Source organism: Microtus ochrogaster, unplaced genomic scaffold, assembly GCF_000317375.1.
Source record: "Microtus ochrogaster isolate Prairie Vole_2 unplaced genomic scaffold, MicOch1.0 UNK16, whole genome shotgun sequence".
NCBI classification, from domain to species: Eukaryota; Metazoa; Chordata; class Mammalia; order Rodentia; family Cricetidae; genus Microtus; species Microtus ochrogaster.
The window spans coordinates 5,152,678-5,175,646 of record NW_004949114.1 but is presented as its reverse complement, the minus strand read 5'-3'; the positions used below and the strand labels follow the sequence as shown (position 1 = coordinate 5,175,646).

At 42.0% G+C, this 22,969-nt stretch overlaps 1 protein-coding gene across 3 annotated transcripts; it reads left to right on the top strand.

Moving 5' to 3' along the window:
- The first annotated feature begins 9,283 nt into the window (after positions 1 to 9,283).
- Positions 9,284 to 9,745, top strand: LOC102001518 (cornifin-A). Of its 3 annotated transcripts, none has more exons than XM_026789280.1 (2): positions 9,284 to 9,463; positions 9,656 to 9,745. In XM_026789280.1, the coding sequence occupies exons 1-2, from the start codon at positions 9,284 to 9,286 to the stop codon at positions 9,743 to 9,745; spliced, it is 270 nt and encodes an 89-aa protein (XP_026645081.1). The 3 variants fall into 3 exon arrangements, with proteins under 3 accessions (XP_026645081.1, XP_013209216.1, XP_005367334.1); XM_013353762.1 differs by having other exon boundaries at positions 9,284 to 9,487; positions 9,665 to 9,745; XM_005367277.1 differs by having other exon boundaries at positions 9,284 to 9,745.
- The last annotated feature ends 13,224 nt before the right edge of the window (positions 9,746 to 22,969 follow it).

Genomic DNA, 22,969 nt, shown 5'->3' with positions numbered 1-22,969 from the left:
GAGCCTGTCCTGGAACTAGCTCTGTAGACCAGGCTGGTCTCGAACTCACAGAGATCCGCCTGCCTCTGCCTCCCGAGTGCTGGGATTGAAGGCATGCGCCACCACCGCCCAGCTAAGTTGCTGATTTTTCCATTCAACAAATTTAGTGATCTGGATACAAAATACCTCCACAGAAAGTCCCTTAAGAAGATCTATGCCCAGATGGAAGATGAAAAGAAGGAAGCTGGAGCCTGCATGGAGCTAGGAGTGGGAGAGGACCAGGGACTTTACCACAGTTACAAAATGAAATGTCGGGAGAAGATACAATCTGTTAACAACCAAATGGTGGCTGTGTTGGGGAGAGTCCAGCCTGGAAATCCTGATGTGATAGAATTCTTGAGATTCTAGAAAAGTCAACAGTCTATGGATAGAGGTTACATGATGCATACATCCATGAAATAAAAGGAAACTGTACTTAAGATTTGATTAGTTTTGTCTTCACTTGTTTAACACAAATAAGAGCAAAGATACCCATAAAATGACGTCAATGAGCTTAGTAAGCTGAATGAAAGATACAAGATATTCATAAAAACACAACTAAGAAACAAAGAGATGTGTCGTGTCTGCACACTGGAAGGGTTTATTTTGTAACATGTGTCAATTATCCTTAAATTATGAAGCAAGCTATGAAAATTAGAATGAAATGGTGTTGGGGCAGCACTGAAAGACCAACTTCAAGAGGCAGATGACACCAGAGGTCAGCGAGGCTGTTTGTAACTAGGAACCCTAACAAACTCACAAAGAATTCTGAAACCTGGGCCTGTACGTCCACATCCCAGCGGCTTCACTCTTTAGACACAAAAGAATGGAACATACGTGGCTGCCAACACATGTGTTTGTAGCAGTATTCATTCTAATAACCTCATCTGAAAATCCCCCAAGTTTCCATTGGCAAAGGTGTGGCCAGATTAATCACAATATAATACATCATGTATACCACACAACAGTGAGGTTGGAAGACGAGTCTCAGCCATGGCAGGAAGCAGATACTGAAAGCACACATTCTAGGACCGCAAAGTCAAATGACTAGAAGAAGGACTTCCGAGGGAGCTGCTGCCATTTTACCTGAGAGCTAAACTCATGTCGTCATCTTGTGAAAAGGAATTATCTGTATACATTTCCCTGTCAAAAAAGCGTTTCTATGACATTTTAGACATTTTTCTCACTGTTCCTGAGCAGAGTTCAGCACTTCCCACCTCCATAACACCCGCAAACCCTATCCACATAGCAGTAAGACTGGCATTTCTGTTTTTCTGAGTGATGTCATGGCAGTTCTGGCCACCACACTCTTCTCCTATTGTCCCTCCTTACCATTCCACATGCCCAGAAAATCCACTCCACCCCAGAACCAAAACAAAGCCCTACCTTACCATCTGTCAGAAACCTGACATCCTCAAATCCCCTGCCACCTCCTCCTTTGGACAGGAACCCCTTGGCTTCCTGTTTCTAAGACCAGGGAGCTCTGGACTGAGACACAGGAAACTTTAGATTCTGGTTCTGGCTCTGCTCCTAACTAGATCTGCGACTCTGAGAGCATTAACTTCAGTCCATAAAACTATAGAAGGAGAGGTTGGGTTGGATGCTTTCTCCTCCCTTAAATTTAGGTGGATCCTTGAATTCTTTGGGGCTTTTGCATTTTTGTGGATTCTGTCCTCAGTTCCGCCCTCTCCACCCCACTGGGGTGAAGCTGGTGGTTTCCTAATAGACAGCGGACAATGTTTGGGGCAAAAGGAAAGCACAGAAATGATAAATAAACGAGAATGTGGAAAAAGCCCAGATTCCATGAGCAATTTCTGACTAAGCTTTAGGATGCTTCAGAAAATGCTTTAAATTACACAGACAAGGAGAGTGGGGGAAGACCGTGAAGGTGAGGATCGCTGCTGTAGGAGCAATTAAGAGTCAATAGACACAAAAGGAGTTTTCTGCCCCGCCTTTATGGATCTAAAAGCAGTTCATAGAAATTCCTTCGTGAGGCGACACAAATTCCCATTCTCCTGCCATTCTCCTTGCAACCCTTGTTAGTGGGGACAGAAAGGCAAGACAGGCGTATGCTCCCTTCCCTTTCCACCATGGTAGTCCTTTAAACCCAACCAGCTATCAAAGGATTGTGCCTTCATTTTGGCCTTGCTTCTATTTAAAAACAGTTTATTGAAATATGATTCATATAATTTACCCATTTAGAGTATAAAATCTGTGTATCTAAGTGTATCCAGAGTTGTAGATTTGATTTTTGTGAATATGTCCCATCACCAGTTAACTGAGCCATACACGGTGATAATGGTTTTGGCTTGTACTTTCTTGATGATTACTGGTGTACTTTTTATATGTCTGTTGTCTTAACCCTAACCCTAACTTAGATGTAGTCCTTTGAGAAGCATCTATTCAGTTCTCTTACCTGTTTCACATTGTGGTATTTTCTTGATTTATAGTTGAATTCTTTATAATTTTAATATAAATTCATATTAATTCCTACTTCCTTACATCCTGCAGATGGTCTCAGCTTTGTTCATGGCTTCCTTTGTTTGGTAGATATTATTTAGTTTTGTTAAGTTCCATTTGTCTGTTATTGTGACCTGTGCATTGCCAGGACCAATATCATGGGCTTTCCTCCTTTTTTTTGTTGTTGCTGTTGGTTTCTTCATGGATTTTGGCCTTGTATTTAATTCTTTAATTGGCTTTGAGTTGATTTTGTTCTTCTATATGTAGTTATCCTATTTTCCAACACTGTTCTTTCAAGAGCCTGTCATTTACTCGTGTTATTCCACCTGTGTACAATCTCAACACCTTTGTCAACTTGACCATAAATGTGTGTGCTGACTTCTGAGCTCTCTAGTCTATTCCATTGGCTCACGAATATCAGCACCACACTGTTGGGTGACTCTAACTTTGCAGTATACTTTGAAGTCAGGCACTGTTATTGATCTAGTTTTGTTTTTTCTCTCAAGAAAACTTTCATTATTAGTTTAAGAATTATATCTTGAATCTAATCCGTTCCTCCAGAACTCACTTCCTTTCTATGAAGCTCTAATGAGTGTATAAATATTGATATCAATAAAAATTGTATGCTTTTCCTCCTCTTGATTTGGCTTTTTTTCAGTTACATTTGAGGTACCTATCATTGAGTCTAAGAGGTGAGGAACACATTTGCCTTTTTAAATAGCAGAAAACTCTGTTTTGTTATTACTCTGGTTCTCAAAGGTTTTAATTTGGCCTAGCCAGACGGTCCTTGGAGACTGGCGAATGGTCATTTAACAGAGCAGAGACTCTCTGTACCATGGGCATGATCGAATCTTTAAAGGTGACATAGGATCATCTCCTGGCCCTAGGCTACTGGATCCAGGCCCAGACCTGCTAAACCAGCCTGAGCCTGTCCTTTCATGGTTCCCTGGAGGGAGAGTGAGGAAGATGGGTGTGTGGAAGTGCTTAGCCTTCTTTAGATGGAACTTTATTGTGTCACAAGGCTTCCAGTGTCCTTAGGCCAAACACCCACACTCAAAAGCACCTAGACTCATCAGCATCAACATCTTCCCTAGCATCCATCTGCACCTCCTTCCACTTGGAGTACTTAACAGTACAGAGATTCACCTACTGGATTCACATACTAGAAGTTGAGACTTCTTTTAGAATAGTTATTTTGCAAGACTAGAGAAAAAGACCATGAAACTCAGATATGTACATTTTTTAAAAAGACACCAGATAATGTCAATTGTAATCATGAAGGAAATTGCATTGCATGTACACTCTGGTGTTGCCTAAATTGTCTTATCCTGAAAATCAGCCAAGAAACATCTCAGAAACATGAGTCCATAGGTCCTTCTCTTAGCTATTTCTCCCATTAGAATTAATATTAATTCCTAATACTCCTTCATTAGCATTAATATTAGTTCCAAGTTAGAAAATGTGATTGTAAAAATAAAATTGCATCCTTAGCAACATTCTAAGAGATTCTTACTGTTCACCCATGTGGAAATTCTCTTTCCATAATGTGATTTAGATCCTGGAAGTGCATCCCGGAATGTTGCCCAGTTCTCCACTAAATCTCACAAAGCTGGGAGCTTAGGATCACCATTGGACCGTCATTCAGCAACTATGTGTTCAACAAATGAGTGACCACTTCAAAAATGAAGAAAATGAAAGAATTTTCTGAGTCACTGGAAATGGGTTTCTAATAATAGCTGTGGTTCAAACCCTTAAGAAAAATACATTTGCTATCTACCGTCCACTGCAGAGCGCTAGTCACCAGAGTTGCTTTGCATGTGTAATCTCAGGTAATGACAGTTCCGAAGGCAGGTGTTATCATTCCTAAGACACAGGTAAGATAAACCAGATCTCAGGGCCTCGGCCTCACAGTGCTGGGTTTGTACCTTGTCTGCCACCTGATTGATTGCTCCCAACATCTGGAGAGACTCCCTGCCTCAGCTGCCATTCTGTTTCTTACACTGCTGTTGTGGGTACCAGGGCAAGATAATGGTGACAGTTATTATTCAGAAACTCTCCCACCTCACAAACATAGCTAGTAAGGCAGAGTCAGGATTTCAAATTTGTGGTCTACAGAGGGTGCCCTGTGGGAACTTGCTGAGCAAGCACAACAGCACAAGTGAAAGGAGCAGTAGCCATGGAAACCACGCTGATCTCCCACCGTTGCTTAATGACAGATACTCTCTACAGAAAACTTTTAGCCTTGTGTTTGTCCTTCAACTGTCCATGGGGTGATGAAGGCTATGAGGAAGAGAACATCAGCCTGAACCATCTCAGCTTCCAATGTTCTGTGTAGTTCTCTATATCTTTTCATCATCCACACACAGAGGAAACCATCTCTGCCCAGGTCAAAACCTGGGCAGAGCAAGCATCTTGCAAGACTGCACATAAGGTTGTCAAGGGACTATAACACAGCACAGTTCATCTTTATAAACTCCTGGGAAGTGGATGGTTTCCTTGCCTCTGTTTCTTTAGCCAGGGCATGTTCAGGTCAAGGGATGATTAACAATGACTTTAGCCTGTTCTTATAAAGCAAAGATTATGTAGCCATTGTCAATACCTAATAATTTGACATAGAGTTGACAAAAGGTAAACCTGAAAGTTGGGTAAAAATGAGTAATGGAGCTAACACAATCATAGAGGTCAAGAGAGAAACAGATCTAAACCCAACTAAAGCAGGCTGAAGTGAAGAAAGAGGCTTGAGGTTCAGGTGTGGTGGTGACTCTGCCTCAGCCCACAGAGGTTCAGGTTGGTGATAACACTAGGTAACAGTGGAGTAGAGGAAAGGCAGCAGAAACATCATATATGCTTTGCTGAATTTCCATAGCCTCTCCTCAGATCATCCTGGAAGATCCATCACAACGGGGTGCTCTCTTAAATGGGACATCCTAGCCACTGTTGAAGAAGACTCATCTGGAGCAATGGCTCAAGGATTAAGAGTACTTGCTACTCTTGCAGAGGACCTGAGTTTGGTTCCTAGCACCTATATGGTGGCTCACAACTTCACTCCCATTCCAAGAGATTCAACACAGTCTTCTGACCTCTGTGGGCATCAGGTACACACATGGTGTCATGGTGTGTGTGTGTGTGTGTGTGTGTGTGTGTGTGTATGCTAGCAAAGCATTCATACACATAAAATAAGATAAATAAAAGTGAAAAAGAATTTAAAGAAGTCTTCAAACTCTGTTCAGTAAAAATGTCCTTCCTTCATTTGTTCATTCATTCATGTTTCAATTCTACAACTGCCAACTACTATGCAGATCTGATACACTGGGCAGCATGTCTCCACGAATGAGAGCCATTGGCTATTGGGACAGAGTAGAAGGATAACCTTGACTCGGGTTCACAAGAGGTGATCTAGCTATGCAGCTAGCAAGTGCTCTAAAAACATTTGGGTGTTTGTTTGTGGAGGGAAGGAAAGAGAAGTGTGGGATGAAGAAGAGGCACCATCTACACACGTGTTTTAAGATCACTTAGATGCTCCAAAGGTCACACCCTTTAACAGATAGTGTTTGGAATGTGGTTCTGAGTCAGTGACATCAGTCTCGTGTTACGTTGGTCAGAAAACATTGTTGGTGCCAGGGCTAAGGGAATGCTTCTTCATATGCCCTCAGAACACACAGGTCTCTTGACAGGGCAAATCCTCAGAAAATAGCCAGCCGGAAGAAAACACGCTCTGTGTCACATGTTCAGACATGTCTCACCCTAGCTACGCCCCATGTTATCTTAAAACCTCCTCCAAAGGTTTTAAGATAATCTACTAAATTAAAAATAGTCTTTTTAGGAGCTGGAGAGATGACTCAATGATCAAGAACATTTGCTGTTCTTGCAGAAGACTCGAGTTTAGTTTCCAGCACCCATGTGATCATTCATAACCATCCCTAACTCAAGTGCCGTGGAATTTACCACCTTCTGACCTCCATGTGCCCTTTATATATTTCATGTATGTACATACACGCAGGCAAAATGCTCATACAAAATAAATAAATAAATCCAAAACTGTTGGTTTAGCATCATGGCCCTTTCCTTCCTCTCTCAGATTCTGACTGACTGGAAGCTTCATGGACTATAGGATTTTCCTGCCCACTTTGAATCAGTACTCCTGAGGGCTCTCAAGGACCAGTTCTGTGCCTGTTCAAACTCATGCTGTTCTTGTGATAATATGTTCTTCTTCTTTATGTAACAAATATCAACAGAGTGTCATTTCTGTCAGTTATTTCTGTCACAGGAGCTCTCTGCAGATGAAGGCACTTTCCATGGCAAATGTGGAACCCCTTTGAGGGAGACACTACATCACTTTTAACCACTGGGGCTGCAGGCTTAAGAAAGTCTCTGAGCTATTTGGTTATCTTATTTCTCCTTATTATAATTCGTGGCCCTCCGGAGCTTTTACAGATCTAGAAATATCTATGTTTTATCCGCAGAGTCTTGCACGTATCTAGCAGCCTTATTCTTACTTCACAGGTTCATCTTGGTTACAGTAGGGGCTCCCTACAAGGCAGGCCTCTTTCTGGCTCCCCACAGAGCCATTCAAACCTCTGCTGTTGGCCCTAAGATGTAGGTGGTTACAAGGATTCCAGATTTTCAGGTATGGGGAAGAAGTCAACAGGGCAAGGAAAGGGGAAGCAGCCACAGGCAGCTGGCTGGGTGGAGTGGGAAGAAAAGCTACCCTGGAAAACTGATCAGCTTTAGCAGCTGAAATTTCAGAACCAGGCTGTGGGGAGAGGGGGGAAGGTGTGGTGAGGAAGTAAATCAGGTTTTCCCAGGTTAGGGACCAGTCAGAGAGGGGTGTGTTTGGGGGGGTTGATAAGCAAATAGTTTGTAATGTGTACAGTTCCGTGGAGGTGGGAGATGTAAGGAATATACACCAAGTTCTGAACCCCGCACAGTTTGTAGTGTCTACAACCATTGGGGCTGCTGGCTTAAGAAAGTGTCTGAGCTATTTGGTTATCTTATTTCTCCCTATTATAATTCGTGGCCCTCCGGAGCTTTTACAGATCTAGAAATATCTGTGTTTTATCCGCAGAATCTTGCACGTATCTAGCAGCCTTATTCTTACTTCACAGGTTCATCTTGGTTACAGTAGGGGCTCCCTACAAGGCAGGCCTCTTTCTGGCTCCCCACAGAGCCATTCAAACCTCCACTGTTGGCCCTAAGATGAGCATCTATAATCGATTACCTCTGTGTCGCAGCCCTGCCCATCCTGCTCCCATCTTCCTCCCCCCTGCACTTGTTGGCATGCACACAGTAGTCTGCCAAGCAGAATACAAGGACTGGCCATCTTAACGAAGACAGCAGGTGTCGGGACCACTTCAGACCTCCTCCAGGCCAGCTCATTAACCCTCTCCCAACAGAAGCATGACACCTGGGCCTGAGGAGGAGGGTGACAGGGAAACTAGGTGACATCATTGCCAGACCTTCAGTGTCATTATACCAGCTGGGTGGTTTCCATCACAAAAGCTGAGTCAGAGGGTGAACTAGGGGAGGAGGGTGAGTCATGGGTGACTGGTAAGAAATGAAAACAGAGCAGCTAGGGCAAGTCTGTTTCCTGGAGATGTCCCTTCTTATAAAAGCCCAGCTGGCCATTGCCTTCACACAAGATCCACGCTTAACGGAGAGCCTGCTCTTCTTTGCGCATTAGGTGAGTCTTTGCTTGCAGAGGATTTGAAATTCTTGTCTATTTTTCACTATGGGAAACTGTACAAAGTCAATGTCTGTGACAGGGTTGATGTGGGATGCTACCCAGAGTTAGACAACATTAGAATTTCTTGCTCAAACTATAGCACAGTTGGGGTCTGAAGGGGGATAATTCAGACAGCCACCTTGATAGACAGCCGTGGAATCAGAGATCAGGAGAGGGGAAGGAAGGATCCACTTGGAGATGTCCATCAAAGATCACAGAAGGACACAGGCTAAGGCTTCAGCCCAGAGAGCTTTCAGCGCTACTGCAGTTCTCACTGGTAGGAAGCTCAATAAAGTGGACCTGCCAAGCATTTTTTTCTGGTCCATATGGAGCTTACCAACCTGTAGTCTGACAGAGAAGGTGACACATGTGGAACTGAAATGCCAGGCATAGACAGTGCTAGCGCCAGAAGTGATAGTGGAAAGGGGACGTCCAGGGGGATGTGTGGCTCGAAGGTCACCCCTTGTGCTAGTGCGTACTGTAAACTATGACGGAAGAGGGAAACAGACATGGAAATGGGAAAATCAATAGGAAACTGTGAGAGCATGGGATAGAAAATCAAGTGTGGATTGATATGCAGGCGCCCCTGCAAGTCATGTTGTGATTTAGTTCACAAAGAGGTTGTTTTCCAGAAGTCCTGGTGATAATTCACAACCCTCTCAGAAACCAGCTTTTTTTTTTTGAGACATTTTATTGCTTTTTCTTTTATTATTAATGCTTTTGGTTAGTCTAAAGGCATAGGTTTTTCTGTGAGATTTCATATGCATATGTCTTTCTGCTTGGCTCTTTTCACTCTTGTCTTGGAACATCTTCAGTTAGGTGTATAACATGACCAGGGAGGGTGAGAGTAAGAAAGAAACCCACTGAGATGGATCAGAGCAAACCACCCTTTGGCTCATTCTCTTGAAAAGGTTCAGAAATTATGACATCATGTTTTTCTTTCAAGTGTAGAAGTCACCATGGAAAGGGTCTTTTTCTTTTAAAAGGGCCTGAAATGAAATTTGCTTGACTATGAAGTTAATTTCTCTTTCAACCAATTACTAAGTCAGCTTTTCTGTTTCCAGGATCAAGTGCTATCTAAACATGAGTTCCCACCAGCAGAAGCAACCATGCACTGCACCCCCTCAGCTGCAGCAGCATCAGGTGAAACAGCCTTGCCAGCCACCACCCTCAGAACCTTGTGCCCCCAAAACCAAGGAGCCTTGCAACCCCAATGTTCCTGAGCCCTGCAACCCCAAGGTTCCAGAGCCCTGCCAGCCTAAGGCTCCAGAGCCCTGCCAGCCTAAGGTGCCTGAGCCCAGTCAGCCCAAGGTGCCTGAGCCTTGCCAGCCTAAGGCACCTGAGCCCTGCCAGCCTAAGGCGCCTGAGCCCTGCCACCACAAGGCACCTGAGCCTTGCCACCCCAAGGCACCTGAGCCTTGCCACCCCAAGGCACCTGAGCCTTGCCACCCCAAGGCACCTGAGCCTTGCCACCCGGTTGTTCCTGAGCCATGCCCCTCAAATGTCACTCCAGAACCGTATCAGCAGAAGACAAAACAGAAGTAATGTCGTCCCCAGCCATGCGATGAAGACCTGATTGCTGGATGCCGAGGCCCCTTTCCATCCATTCTGCTTATGCGTCCAATTCCCTGTACTTCACATGATGTGCCTTTGGTCTTCATCCCTCCCTCTTTGCACCATCTAAACAGATGTCTCTCACACTCATTCTCCGGGGTTCCCGAGCCTCTCAACATGGTCCAAAGTCTCCTTGAATGGCTAATCTCCCTGTGGTTCAGGATTCATCTGAAGGAGAAGGAGGTGTGGGATAAGTGAATTTTCAGTGTTCTTCTCCAATTAAATACCTTTTAACTCCATTCCTGACTGCATGTGTATGTCAATGCTTTATCGAACTAACATTACTTTTTCAGTATCAAGCAGGAATAGCACAGCAAACACTGGTCCGGAGGTCTATAGCTAAAAGATGCCCAATCTGTGACTGTGTGTATGGGGTGGGATTCTGTGTGTGTGTGTGTGCGCATGTAGTTTTTATACATACAAGACACATTGGTACAAGAGTATTCAAAGCTACTCGGTGTCTATTACTTTGGAAAACCACAGCTATGGCAGGATTTTCTTCTTTCCCTGAGTGGTTCCCGTCCAAGGGTGAATGGTTCCTACTTCATCTCACCACTGACTCTGAAGTCTTTGTCCCAAAATTGTCCTTGCTCTGTTGAGTTGATTCTCTTAAAACTATTTCAACAAAACAGTGCTGTATGTTTCAATCTGCTTATTTGTTCTTTATTTGTCTTCCCTCTCTGACATCCATACTGCCAAACACGGAAACACACTCCAACATCAAACAGGTCTGCCAAATACACACAGGGGAAGAGTCCTTCACACAAACATTCAGACACATTTCAGCTCAGTTAGATCTTCAAAATCATGCAACATACATTCTGCATTACATCAGCCAGTCTTCTTTGATCTAATGGTGCCCCCTGAGGATGGTGCCTGCCCTAAGAAGGAAAATGGTCCATGCCCTTCCCATGAAAACATTTTTTCCCTACCCCCTCTGTCTTTCTCCCTCTCCCATGCCCCTCTCTTTTTTCTCACATCTATACACATTATCGTTGTATATTTTACTTCCCCAAATAAAACTTAAGAGAAAATGCATCAAAAGAAAAGGGGGGAGGAAAAGTGTAAACAGGTTTCAGATGTCAGATTGGTGCAGAAAAGACAACAACATAAAGTTGAGTGCAAACAGGTTACTATAACTTAAACTATTGGATGGAGCAAGGGAGTGTTGAAGAGCACCTAGTTCATATTCCAGATACCTGGCTTGAGGTGGTAACTACTAAAGGTTGCCAATAAATCGCATCTCTGAATTGCTAGACCAAGATCTATGGCTCTTGGCTTTGGTTTACCCTACTGACCTACTGACCCTCTTTCAGACTTCCCTGGTGGTCAGAAGGTCTGGGATGATGGAACTGACCACAGAAGGCAAGGAAATTTTTCAGAAGGGTTACAGTGATCCCTGGCATGTGTGTAACAGGAGACATGTGGTACCCGTGTTGTGTACATGTACTCCATATTTACAAAGAGTTCATGGATACTTGGGAAACAAAAGACAAAAACTGATTGCCAAGGATTTGCAAGTTGGACAGCTGGCGGAGAGAATAACATCAGTTGGATCCATGAGGTGAGATGACTGTAAATTACGGCTCATAGCCATGATGGAAAAGGCCATTGATGTTTCTAAGAATAGTCACTGTTAAAGGGACAGGTTTTTATTTTTGTTTTGTACACATATGTGATTATGTGAGTTACATATCATGATCTTGATACTGTCCTTGAGTTATCACCTTGATATATGACCTTGAGTTAGATACTAGTCAGAACACTAGCTTTCAAAGAGACTGAGAGTTGAGAAAAATCAGTCAAATTCTTTATACTTTGGAAGTCTGAGGCAGGAGGATTACAATGGATTGTAAATTCATCTGAATTATAAAGTCATTAGGGCCAGTCTCAAATTAAGTAGAAAAACATATTTAAGGGTATAGTTTAGTGGTCTACCATGTGACTAGCATAGGAGAAACCCTATATAAAATACACAAAAATATACACATTGCACATCTTCTGAACACCACCGGGAACCAGCCATTTTTGTACATGTGTCAGCATTACATTCAACAGGAAAGGATGTGGCTGACGCATCATCACCAACAGATAATGATTAGTTATTCTTATCTAAATGTGTGATCATACCCTTATCAAACAAGAATAATCATGAGGGAAAAAATTCTGGACAATATCAAGGTCATATAAAATACCATGGCATTTAACACACACAATCACATTTGTGTACAAAACAAAAATTCAAAACTGGCAGTAAATGACACAAGATAGATAGATATATATAGTCTTTGTTTGGCTGCTGAGTAAAAAGTGTTGACCATTCTATTCTTTGAATGTATCTGTATTTTAAGCATTGACCCATAAGCTTAAATTGCATTTATATATAATGTTTCTTTAAATAGTCTTTTAAATATTATAATAGTCTAAAATTTTGAAGAGCTAGAAGGAAAAAAAATGTTTATTTTTGAAACTCCAAAGCAGTTTCCAGAACATCAGCCCAAGGATGAAAGTAATAGGGTCCACAGTCTTACGTCTATTGATTTGCAGGAGGGGGGAATTCGTGAGCCCAGGAGTAAGCTTGAGTGTGATAACCAATAACACTCTATCCAGTTTACAAAGACTCTAGTCTCATCCCTGAAGTTGGCAGGCACAACTCCTCCATTCCCCACAGCTCACGTCCTGAAGTGTGAGGCTGTCATTCGCTAAGTCAACGGTAGAGGGCAGTTGCTGCCTTTTTATGACAAACTGGAGGCCCACAGTATGGTTGAACCATAGGCTCACAAGATACTTTGCTGACAGCACCTGATGCAGATAAAGCTGTGAACGCTCAGGTCCTTCTTTTCATGCATCTTGGTTTCCTCATTTATCTCGGTATTGTAACGAACTACTGAAACAATGCAGCCCGAAGATAGGGGATTTCTCCAGGAATCTTATTCTCAGGGAAAGCAAAGGCCCTAGGCAGGGTGGTGACTTGACTCAAGAAGGACGTTTCTCACAGTTCTAACAACCTGACAGATCACTTTACAGGATGAGAATCTAGCCCAGGCAATGGCGTGGATGGGTGGGACCACACTTTGACCAGGACTACATAGGTGGCACGTCCTTGGCCAGCTATTTAATCTTGAATCTCATTTAAGGACCAGGAAGATAGACTTTGAGGAGGGAGTATGCTGGATGTCTTTGTCTTTCTTTCCAATGTGGCCACACTGAATAAATCTTTTTCTACTTTCCACTGTTAATTTGGGTCTTTTAAAAATATTTTTAGGTTTACTTATTTTATGTATTACTTGAGTGCTTGACTGCATGTATATGTATCACGTGTGGGCCCAAGAAGGCCAGAAGAGTGTGTCGGATCTGGAAATGGAGTTCAGATGACTTTGAGACACCATGTGAGCTGAGAACCAAACCCAGGTCCTCTGAAAGAACAGTAAGTGCTGTTAACCACTGAGCCGTCTCTCCAGCCCTAAGGTGATTCATTTAATCAGCAAATTGAGGATGAGTGGGTGCAGTTGGCTTCTGGGCACACAGGCTACCTTTGATATCACCCACATGTGTTAAAGAAAAAATGCATTGTACCTGGTTTATACATAAACCTTTTTGTTCCATAATATTTTTACTAATTATTTGGGAATTTCACATTGTGAGCCCAAGTATATTCACTTCTCAACATTCCTAGGTCTACCCCTGAACACTTGTGACTCCTTCCCCCCAAAAAAGAAGAGGAAAAGGGGAAACAAGCCCAATTTGTGTTCTCCATATAGTGACTGGAGCAAGGTCAAACTCCCAGGAGCCAGCTCCTTCCCCACCTGCATCCCACCAGAAGGCATCAGTTGTGGAGAGCTACACTTCAGCATCCTTATCACAGTTTTTAAGGGTCCTCTTCCATGGCTCTCCGTCTAAGCTATTACTTTTTTTAGGGGATGTGAGCACCATAGAGGTTGTTATAAAAGTCTTCTATGTCCCTCCTTCTCAACTGTGAGTCTGTAGTCATTAAAACCAAAGGAAAAGTAGCTTCCTTGCTCTTTACCATCAGCGTGAGCATAGATCATGGACAAACACATGGTTTATGATGTCAACATGGACCTCAGACATCCACATGCTCCCTAGCATCAGCACATGCCATGTATCTCAGCATGGTCCCCAGTGGCAGTACAGACCATAAACATTAACACTGCCCTCTGCCATTGCACAGGCCACAGACACCATCATAGCCCTCCACAGCAGCATAAGCCAAGGTCATCAATATGGCCTCAGGCCACTCAGATCAACATAGCCCTCTACACCAGCACAGGCCATGGAATCAACAGTCTTCGGTATGGACCATGGAGATCCAAAAGAACTTTTTCTTTTGATCATCTCATTAGATGCAGTAAAGGTCTTTTTTTATCTGCTAATAAAATGTTATAGTTTTATTTTTTTAATTTATTTATTAAAGATTTCTGCCTCCTCCCCGCCACCGCCTCCCATTTTTCTCTCCCTCCCCTGATCAGGTCCCCCTCCCTCGTCAGCCAGAAGAGTAATCAGGGTTACCTGCCCTGTGGTATGTATAAGGACCACCCACCTCCATCCAGGTCTAGTAAGGTGAGCATCCAAACTGCCTCGGCTCCCACAAAGCCAGTACATGCAGTAGGATCAAAAACCCATTGCCATTGTTCTTGAGTTCTCACTAGTCCTCATTGTCCACTATGTTCAGCAAGTGTGGTTTTATCCCATGCTTTTTCAGACCCGGGCCAGCTGGCCTTGGTGAGTTCTCGATAGAACATACCCATTGTCTCAGTGTGTGGGTGCACCCCTCACGGTCCTGAGTTCCTTGCTCGTGTTCTCTCTCCTTCTGCTCCTGATTTGGACCTTGAGATTTCAGACTGGTGCTCCAATGTGGGTCTCTGTCTCTGTCTCCTTTCATCGCCTGATGAAGGTTAATATTCAGGAGGATGCCTGTATGTTTTTCTTTGGGTTCACCTTCTTATTTAGCTTCCCTGGGATCACGAATTATAGGCTCAATGTCCTTTATTTATGGCTAAAAACCAAATATGAGTGAGTACATCCCATGTTCCTCTTTTTGGGTCTGGCTTACCTCCCTCCGGGTAGTGTTTTCTATTTCCGTCCATTTGTATGCAAAATTCAAGAAGTCATTGTTTTTTACTGCTGAGTAGTACTCTAATATGTATATATTCCATATTTTCTTCATCCATTCTTCCATTGAAGGGCACCTAGGTTTTTTCCAGGTTCTGGCTATTACAAACAATGCTTTTGTTGTATGATAGGGCATCACAAGAACTTTTTATAAGTGAGTTCATACTAGATTGCTCGCTGTATCCTCTTGGTTCAGGCGTCTCTTCCCTGAGTAGCTGTGCCAACCTCCTTCCTAGTCAGCTTCTTCCACAGGCAGCTTCCCCCACCTCTGCTTAGTTCCCCATTTCCTTTCCTGCTCTGCCTTTGCACCCCACCATTTTCTGGTTTATGTTCAACACTTGCCAACTACACGTACTTCCCCAGAGATAAGTGGCAAGACTGCACTATTTTTTTTCTCTTATTAGGCCTCTCTGGTATCTGTGTATTAATAAGCGCGGTCTCAATGTGCAGAGCCCGTGCCAAGCTGCACTGTAGTTACCATGTCACACACTCCACTTGGACTCAGGTACGACTTCCCATGGAGGCAGAAACCTTCTCTGTGTCCCCCGGGTACAGCCTGCTCCACCAAGTTGTCTAAGTCATTGAATGTCTGCTGGAGCATGAGAACTGATTCTTTTAATAAATAATTGATTTGACAGCAACAGCGCCTTGTGGATTGGCAAAAAGGTTTTGTTCTACCAAGTCACGCAGGTGACTCGGGCTCCTGTGTAGTTTGAGTACCCTCCAGGTCTCTCCATTTCACACTGCTGTATGTGGGCCTGAAAGTTCCAAATGTAATATTTTCCTTTAAGATCATAAATTTTAACTTCTATTCCTAGTTCAAACTTGACTCAACAGTTTCCACTTGGCTGACAGACACATCCAAGCATCAGCTGCTGACTACAATCTGCTCCAAATGGCTTTGAGCCCTAGGCTTGCTGAAGCTGATGGGGACCAGACCAGCTTATGTGAATGTTCCCTGTTTCTGTAGTGCAGTGAACCAAATGCTTCTAATAAATGCCCCATTGCGTGAATTCCCTCCTTACCTTTGACTAGCCTTTCAGCTTTCTTGGGTCCTGATAACAATGCCCCAATGTCAGCTTGAAGTAGTTACAGAAATGAACACATCAGCCCATGCTCCCTTCAAAATAAGTTGAAATGCTGAGACAAAGGAGAGTTCCCTGGCATGGGGTACAAAATAGCTAATAATGCCCATTAACATACCAGGAAAATAGGCCCAGAATTATCAATTAATGGATTTATTAACTAAAATGACTCTACAATAAGATAAGACACTTTGATTCTTTATGCAGAAGCACAAAAGCAAAGAGGATATTTAGGATTATAATTTGGTTGTACTCAAAGATTAGCGTTACAGGGCCTGGTAACAGAGGATGGTCACTGCCCTAGAAAAATCTGTTAGCTAATGGTTCTTAGGTCCCAATACTATCTTTAAACCCCTGGGCAAACAGGACCCATGATTGACAGGTCCTGTCATTGGTACTTGTGAAGGGGGGAATGTAGGGCTCAACCATGACAGGCTTAATAGGCACCACCAGTAAAGAACCATTCAAGGAAAAAGTTATCCAATGTTCCAAAGGAAATACCTCACATTCTAACCATTGTCGATAGGATCAGCTGATGTCCCCTAGCCCAGCACACACCCATCCCCTTTCACCAGGACAGCCCTAAACAAATGTCAGCCAATCAGTTATGTTTGATCTTGTTTGTTTGGTCGTCTATATGTCTCTTGTATCTGAATTACCATTTTTTAGCACATTTTGAGGATTTTCTGCTATGGTTTTGCTGGAAATGTATTCTGTTTTCAGAATGAAACTCTATTTCATGAGTCTTAGATTTAGTCATTTCATAGTTTCCCAAAAATCTTGAAAATTCCTCCACCCTTCATATTAATTTATGTAATTTGTTTAAATGTTGTAATTCTTCCACCTTGCCTTTAGTATTAGATATTATGTCTTTTCCTTTAACCATTCTATTTTTAAAAAAAGATAGAAGAAGTTCCTTGATCCCTCCTATTGATGAAAATTTCCACAGAAATTTTTGTTTTACTTATTGTGGTTCTTATTTCCAGTATTTCTGTTTGATTTTTCATAAGTATTTCTTATTAATATATTTACTTACTTGTAAATATATTTTGTATGTATGCATGTATGTGTGGTATGTGTGTGTGTTTAAGTTGTAAACAGAAACTGCTCTTTCGATTCCAGCTACCCAAACCTAAAAATTCACACAGAAACTATATTAATTACAACACTACATGGCCAGTGGCTTATGTGTATTCCTAGCTAGCTCTTACATCTTAAATGAACCCATTTATATTGTTTTATATTTTACCAAGAGGCTTGTGGTTTTCCAGTAAGGTTCTAGCATTTTTTTTCCTTTGGCAGGTGTTTCCCTCACTCTGTATACTCTCTCTATATATATCTCTGTTTGGATTTCCCACCTTCCTTTATTCTGCCCTGCCATAGGCCAAAGCAGATTCTTTACTAACCAATGGTAACAAGCATATTCACAGCATACAGAGAGAAATACCACATCATCTCCACTTTGCTGTCTAAATAAAAAGGAAAGTTTTAATTTTAACATAGTAAAATTACATATAAAAACAGATACCAAGTAAGAATTAAAGTTACAATATTTAGTCTATTTGTTTCTGGAAAAATTAAAGAAAAATATTCTATCATCTATTTTATCTTTGTGAGACTAAAATTTCATATCTAATTTATCTATTATCATAACTAAGGAAAACTATAACTATCTGTCTTCAACTCTATCAAAGACCCCAGAAAGATATAATATTACCTAAGTAAACGGGAAGTGCATTGTAAGCAGCCTCAAAGATCTAGAAATAGCAGTGACATCTTGCTGCCTGGACAGTCACACAAAGCTCTTTTGTAACGTTGAGGCACCCATATTCAGCCTACAGGCCCATAGTATCTTGCAGACTTTTTAGTAAAGCAGGATATTTGAAAGACTGTTTTATCTATATTGGCAGTTTGTCAGTCACTTTCTTTTGTGTCCTGCAGAATGTCTGGCAGATTCTTTCATAAAGCAGGAACCCTGAAGGACTGTCTAACCTTTATGCAAGTTTAGCAGTCATTTTTCTGTGGGTCCTGCATGTCCAGTTCATACAGCATACCATCAAGCAATCATTTTGAAAATTTGGGTGTTGTTTTCTCCAAACTGCCTTCTGATGTTTGTTGGGCAAAGTATTTCTAGGGTTCATGGAGACCTTTTGAGGGATCTTGATCCATCAAACCACATGATCCTGGAAGGAATCCACAGGTTCTCATCTTCTGTGGAAACAAAAGCAGAACCTCTTTTCCAAAGCAACATATCCTTAGACCCAAATTTTGAAGTCAAGATACCTTGTATTTCTTCATGACTTTTTCATGATCTTTCTGATTCTTTAAACATTTTATGGTTTCTACTTTGAGCTGTTTGTTTGGGATTTCATTTACTTCAAATATAATTGAATATAAATATAATTGAAGGGATTATAATAACATGATATCCTTTTCACTTGTGATTTTTGCATTGGCACCCGTGTATCTGAAGTTAGTTATGGATTGTATTTAATTTTGTAAGGTTTATTTACTTTTTTTTTCAGCAGAACTTTTCACACAGCTCAAGAACAATTAGTTCTTGTAATATGATGTTGCTTTCCTTGAGTATGTGTTAGTTGGGACATCCTGAATAGCATCTAATACTCTTCTACTTCTAAAATACTATATTTATTAAGAACCGTCAAAAGCTAACTGTGTCCTTATACTTAAGCATAGTTCTCATCCCTCATCAAGGAAACTACTCTTTGCAACAGATGAAGACTATTGCAGAAAAATCACAAGCAAAATATAGGGATATGGAGCCCAATCCCAGTGGACATATGTACCAAACTTTCTTGTTGGACTGTCTTTGGACCACCAGCCTGCAAATAATGACCCAGAGACTTATTATTAATTATGAAAGCTTGACCTTAGCTTAGGCTTTTTTTCTAACTAGCTCTTATAACTTAATTAACCTGTTTCTATTAATCCATGTTTCTATTAATCTATCACATGGCTCTGTTACCTTTTCTTAGTATAGCACTTCTAACTTGCTCTGAGTCTGCTAGAAAAATTCCATGTGCCTAGATTCATCCCTCTAACTCTCTTTCTCTCTACCTGGAAGTCCCACCTATTCTTTTCCTGCCCAGCTACTGGTTATTTAGCTATTTATTAAACCAATCAAAAGGCGCCTTAGATACAGACATATCTTTACAGTGTAAATAAATATTCTGTAATAGATATATCTAGAAACATATCTGGCACAAAAAATTTAGATAACATTGTGGTAAAGGGAGCAGAAAGATGCTAAGAGCCAGAGCACAGAGAGTTTGCTGTGTGGTAATGTCTGTGAGGAATGCCAGAAGCTAAACCCATAAAGTCTCATTAACATGTCTGCCTAAACATGAGCTCAATGAGATCAACAATAACGGGCGTGCCAAAGCATATAGGGAAAATACTATAAGTCCTCAATCATATACAAAGAAATGTAGGCAATTAAGGCATGCTGAGAGTGGGAGAAATTAGTCTTATCTAGGTTGAGAGCCCACCAGCTGATTATCCAGTATCAATGTCAGTCATGAAAATATACATACAAATAAAACTATACAGACTGAGTAGGTTGCATTTAGAAATATATGCATCTTCACATATATACATGCATGAAACAACAATTAATGAAAAAGAGGCTATGAATTTGAAAGAGAGCAAGGAGGGGTAAATGGGAGGACTTGGAGGGAGGAGGGAAGGAAGAAGTTGAGTAGTTACAATCTCAAAACATAAAAGAAATAATGAGAAAGGTAACCCCAAAATTAAAATATGGTCACATTCAAAACTTAATTGCTCCTTAAGCACCAATTGTTTTAGGGAGTGAAGTATCTTACAGTGGTCTGTTACTAACAGTTACTGTGAGTATGTCTGGAAATTGGAAAACCCCAGGGTAAAACCATTGGCTCATACAAAGTTTATAGAGAAAAACAGAGGAAGAAATGCACAGAGAAGGCACAGGAGATGAAGTAAGGAAGTTGATGGCAAAGGATGGATCACCAATATTCCTTCAAATGATGTGTTACATTCTTAACTCTCAGATGAATATAGCATGAGTCCAGTCTATATTCCTCAGGAGAGAAAAATGGAAAGAAAAAAATAAGATACATTACTAAGAGTATAAAAATATTCTATCTTGTTGTTTTGCTGGATTCTGTCTCAAGAAGCAGTATTGCTCTAGATTCATCATGTAGTCCATGTCACTTTCTCTGAGCTTTCAGAGAATCCTAAGTTGCCCCACTATTAACTCAACAGGGTCGACTTCTTCAGCTTCAGATGCTGCTTGTGGAGTCCAAGCTTAGTCCACACCTTAAGCTTCAGACTCACTAAATTTATTGCTTTTGGATTGACAGCCTCACACTGCCAAGACTGCTGTACGCTCTGTGCCTCTGGATCTTCTATCTCCACACTCAGGGTTTGGTCCCAAGTTTCTGAGCCCTATGCTATAGTTGTGCCCCACTCCCAGCTCTCTACGCCTCTACTCCAAGGCATCATCTTACACTGGGGACATTTGTTAGTGGCTTCTACCCTTCCTGCTGTGGGACAGCATGACTGCAGCTATGTTTAACTTCCCTTCGTTGTACTATCATTTTGTGGGGGTTACAATGGGTCCACACAACTGAAGACCATGGCTTTCTTCTGCATTTCATGCCTTTCAAGCAGAATATATCTTCATTTTTATCCAATGTCAGTGTCACTGCCTCTCCTCTCAGTAGGGTCCCTGGCCTCCCTCTTGATGCTGCAATCTGCCTCACACCTGGGCACCGGTGCCCATACATACCAACATCATTTTGTTTCTGCATCTCAGATGGAGTGTATGTTTTATAACATGTTTTAACACAGATTCATATGATCAGAGCTTAGGACAAAGTCTTCTGAGCATGCTAGTCTCTCTGGGAACAAAAGCACAGAAAGAAAGAATATGAGGCAAAGGTGAATTTAATCAAGTACCCCCAAACGAAGATTATAAAGAATGTTACTAAACAGTAAGTCTCCATGGACAACTAGAACTTGAGTCTCAGGATTTCTTGAAAGAGCAGAAAAAAATATGTTACAGATATGCTGTCCCTGAGATAAAGAGAGAAGTATCATTTATAAGCTCGTGTCCTCCATGAACTAACTGAGACCACTGCATTATCAGAGATGCTGAAGTTCAAGCTTTCATGTTGCAAATGCATTATAGATTTTCACAGACAGCTAATACTTTGACATCAGAAAACCTGAGTCATGAAATTAAAAAGTCCTGAGAAATGTGTAGAGTCAGTCTACATTGATGGGGAAACTGTTAATCATATCTAGTTAAGGCGTGGCTACCTGGAGCCCAGTAAGAAAAACTGGGAGGACACAGGTGCGCATTCTCTCTGAGCAGCTCTCACTGGAAAGATAGGAAGTCAGACCTCCCACTCTTGTAGCGTGAGTTTCCCCTTATAACCATTAAAAATATAATTGTCATCCTTGAGCTGACCTGGTTGTTTATCATGCCAACCTAATTTGCAACGCTACATCAGTGATAGGTGTGAAAGCAAGATCCAGGAGATTAAGAGGGTGATGAAAAGGTTCCCAAAAAAGGCCTCAAGAAAGTCCCAGGACAATGCAGTTGGAAGAAAAACAACTACCCTCTCCTGAGAAGAGAAACAATAGAAAAAGCTAAGAAGGCTGAGGATGTGGGATGCTCCCTCAAAATCTGTCAGAATTATCTTCTCTGCAACTGAGGCCAGATCCATGCATAAGAAACACTGCCAAGGAAGAAATAGAGTTTCTCAGAAGACTCAAAACTGCCTTAGACACTCCCTGTGCCAAACAAACAAACAGGATCAGCAGGGTTGGGGTCAAAGTGACTCAATCTGTCGATGGCAGAAAGGCTTTGGTGGGGGAAAGGAAGGGTCACTCAGAACAGAATAAGGAAGCTATCTTAGGGAAAGAAACCTAAGAAGGATCTATAATCTAAGGGGGATGGGAAATAGAGATACTTCCCACATTGAGTGTCAGGTCATCAGAGCCACCAAGGGACCTAATCCCATTCACAAATGGTTGGTGGAGGACTGAGGAGCATGAGCATAGAGCAGGATCTCTAGTGGAGCAGAGATCTGGCCAGAGCTCCCACGACTAGGCTCCTGAGAAGTGTTTGATGAGAGAGGAACCTTGACCCAACTCTAAAGCAGAGCTAATGTGCTACCAGAAACTTAGGTGGGGTGTGGCCCTGACATCACCCCAAAGAAAACAGCTAGTCAAATGCTAGCAGAGAGGGAAACGCATGTGGAAGCCCGTGCTCCTGATGAACCTTCACCTGCTTCCTTGCTCATGCCATAGCACAGACTGACTCGTGCCCTAATTGAGCCCTATGGCTGTCAGTGGCTCTCATTGATCTGAAATCCTCCCTCTCTCCTCGTCTTCTTCCTACTCCTTATTCTTCCTCTCTCTTTCCCCCACTCTCTTCTCCCCTCCTCCCTTCATTTCCTCCTGACCTCTTGCATTTCCCACTTTCACAGATCTACAAATCTATTCAGATAAAATTGCCCACTGACTAAAGGGAAACATTTTCCGTTTTACTAGCTCCCTAGGCTCAGATGCTCTACTCAGGAAGAACTCAGATGAATCACCCATTTTACATCTTCCATGTCCTCTGAAAGAACCAGAAATGCTGATCCCTGATCCCTCCTGCATTTCACGTCAATTTTCAAGAGAATTAATCAAGCTAAAGATTAGACACCTGTCCAAGAAGCATGACTTTCTGGTCCCAGAAACCAAAGAACTTCCTACTATTTTAATTTATTGTCCCCCAAGAAATCCATTGTCCATAACAAACACACCACAGGAGTTGACACAAAAGACACCCAGGTGATATTATAGCCAGAGAGAAAGTACACAAGCAAGCAAGAAAACAAACAAACAAACAAGAAAGAAAGAGGAAGGAAGGAAGGAAGGAAGGAAG

What these genes read in the sequence shown, in the direction of transcription:
- LOC102001518 (XM_005367277.1), top strand. Translation starts at nt 9,284, where the DNA reads ATGAGTTCCCACCAGCAGAAGCAACCATGCACTGCACCCCCTCAGCTG.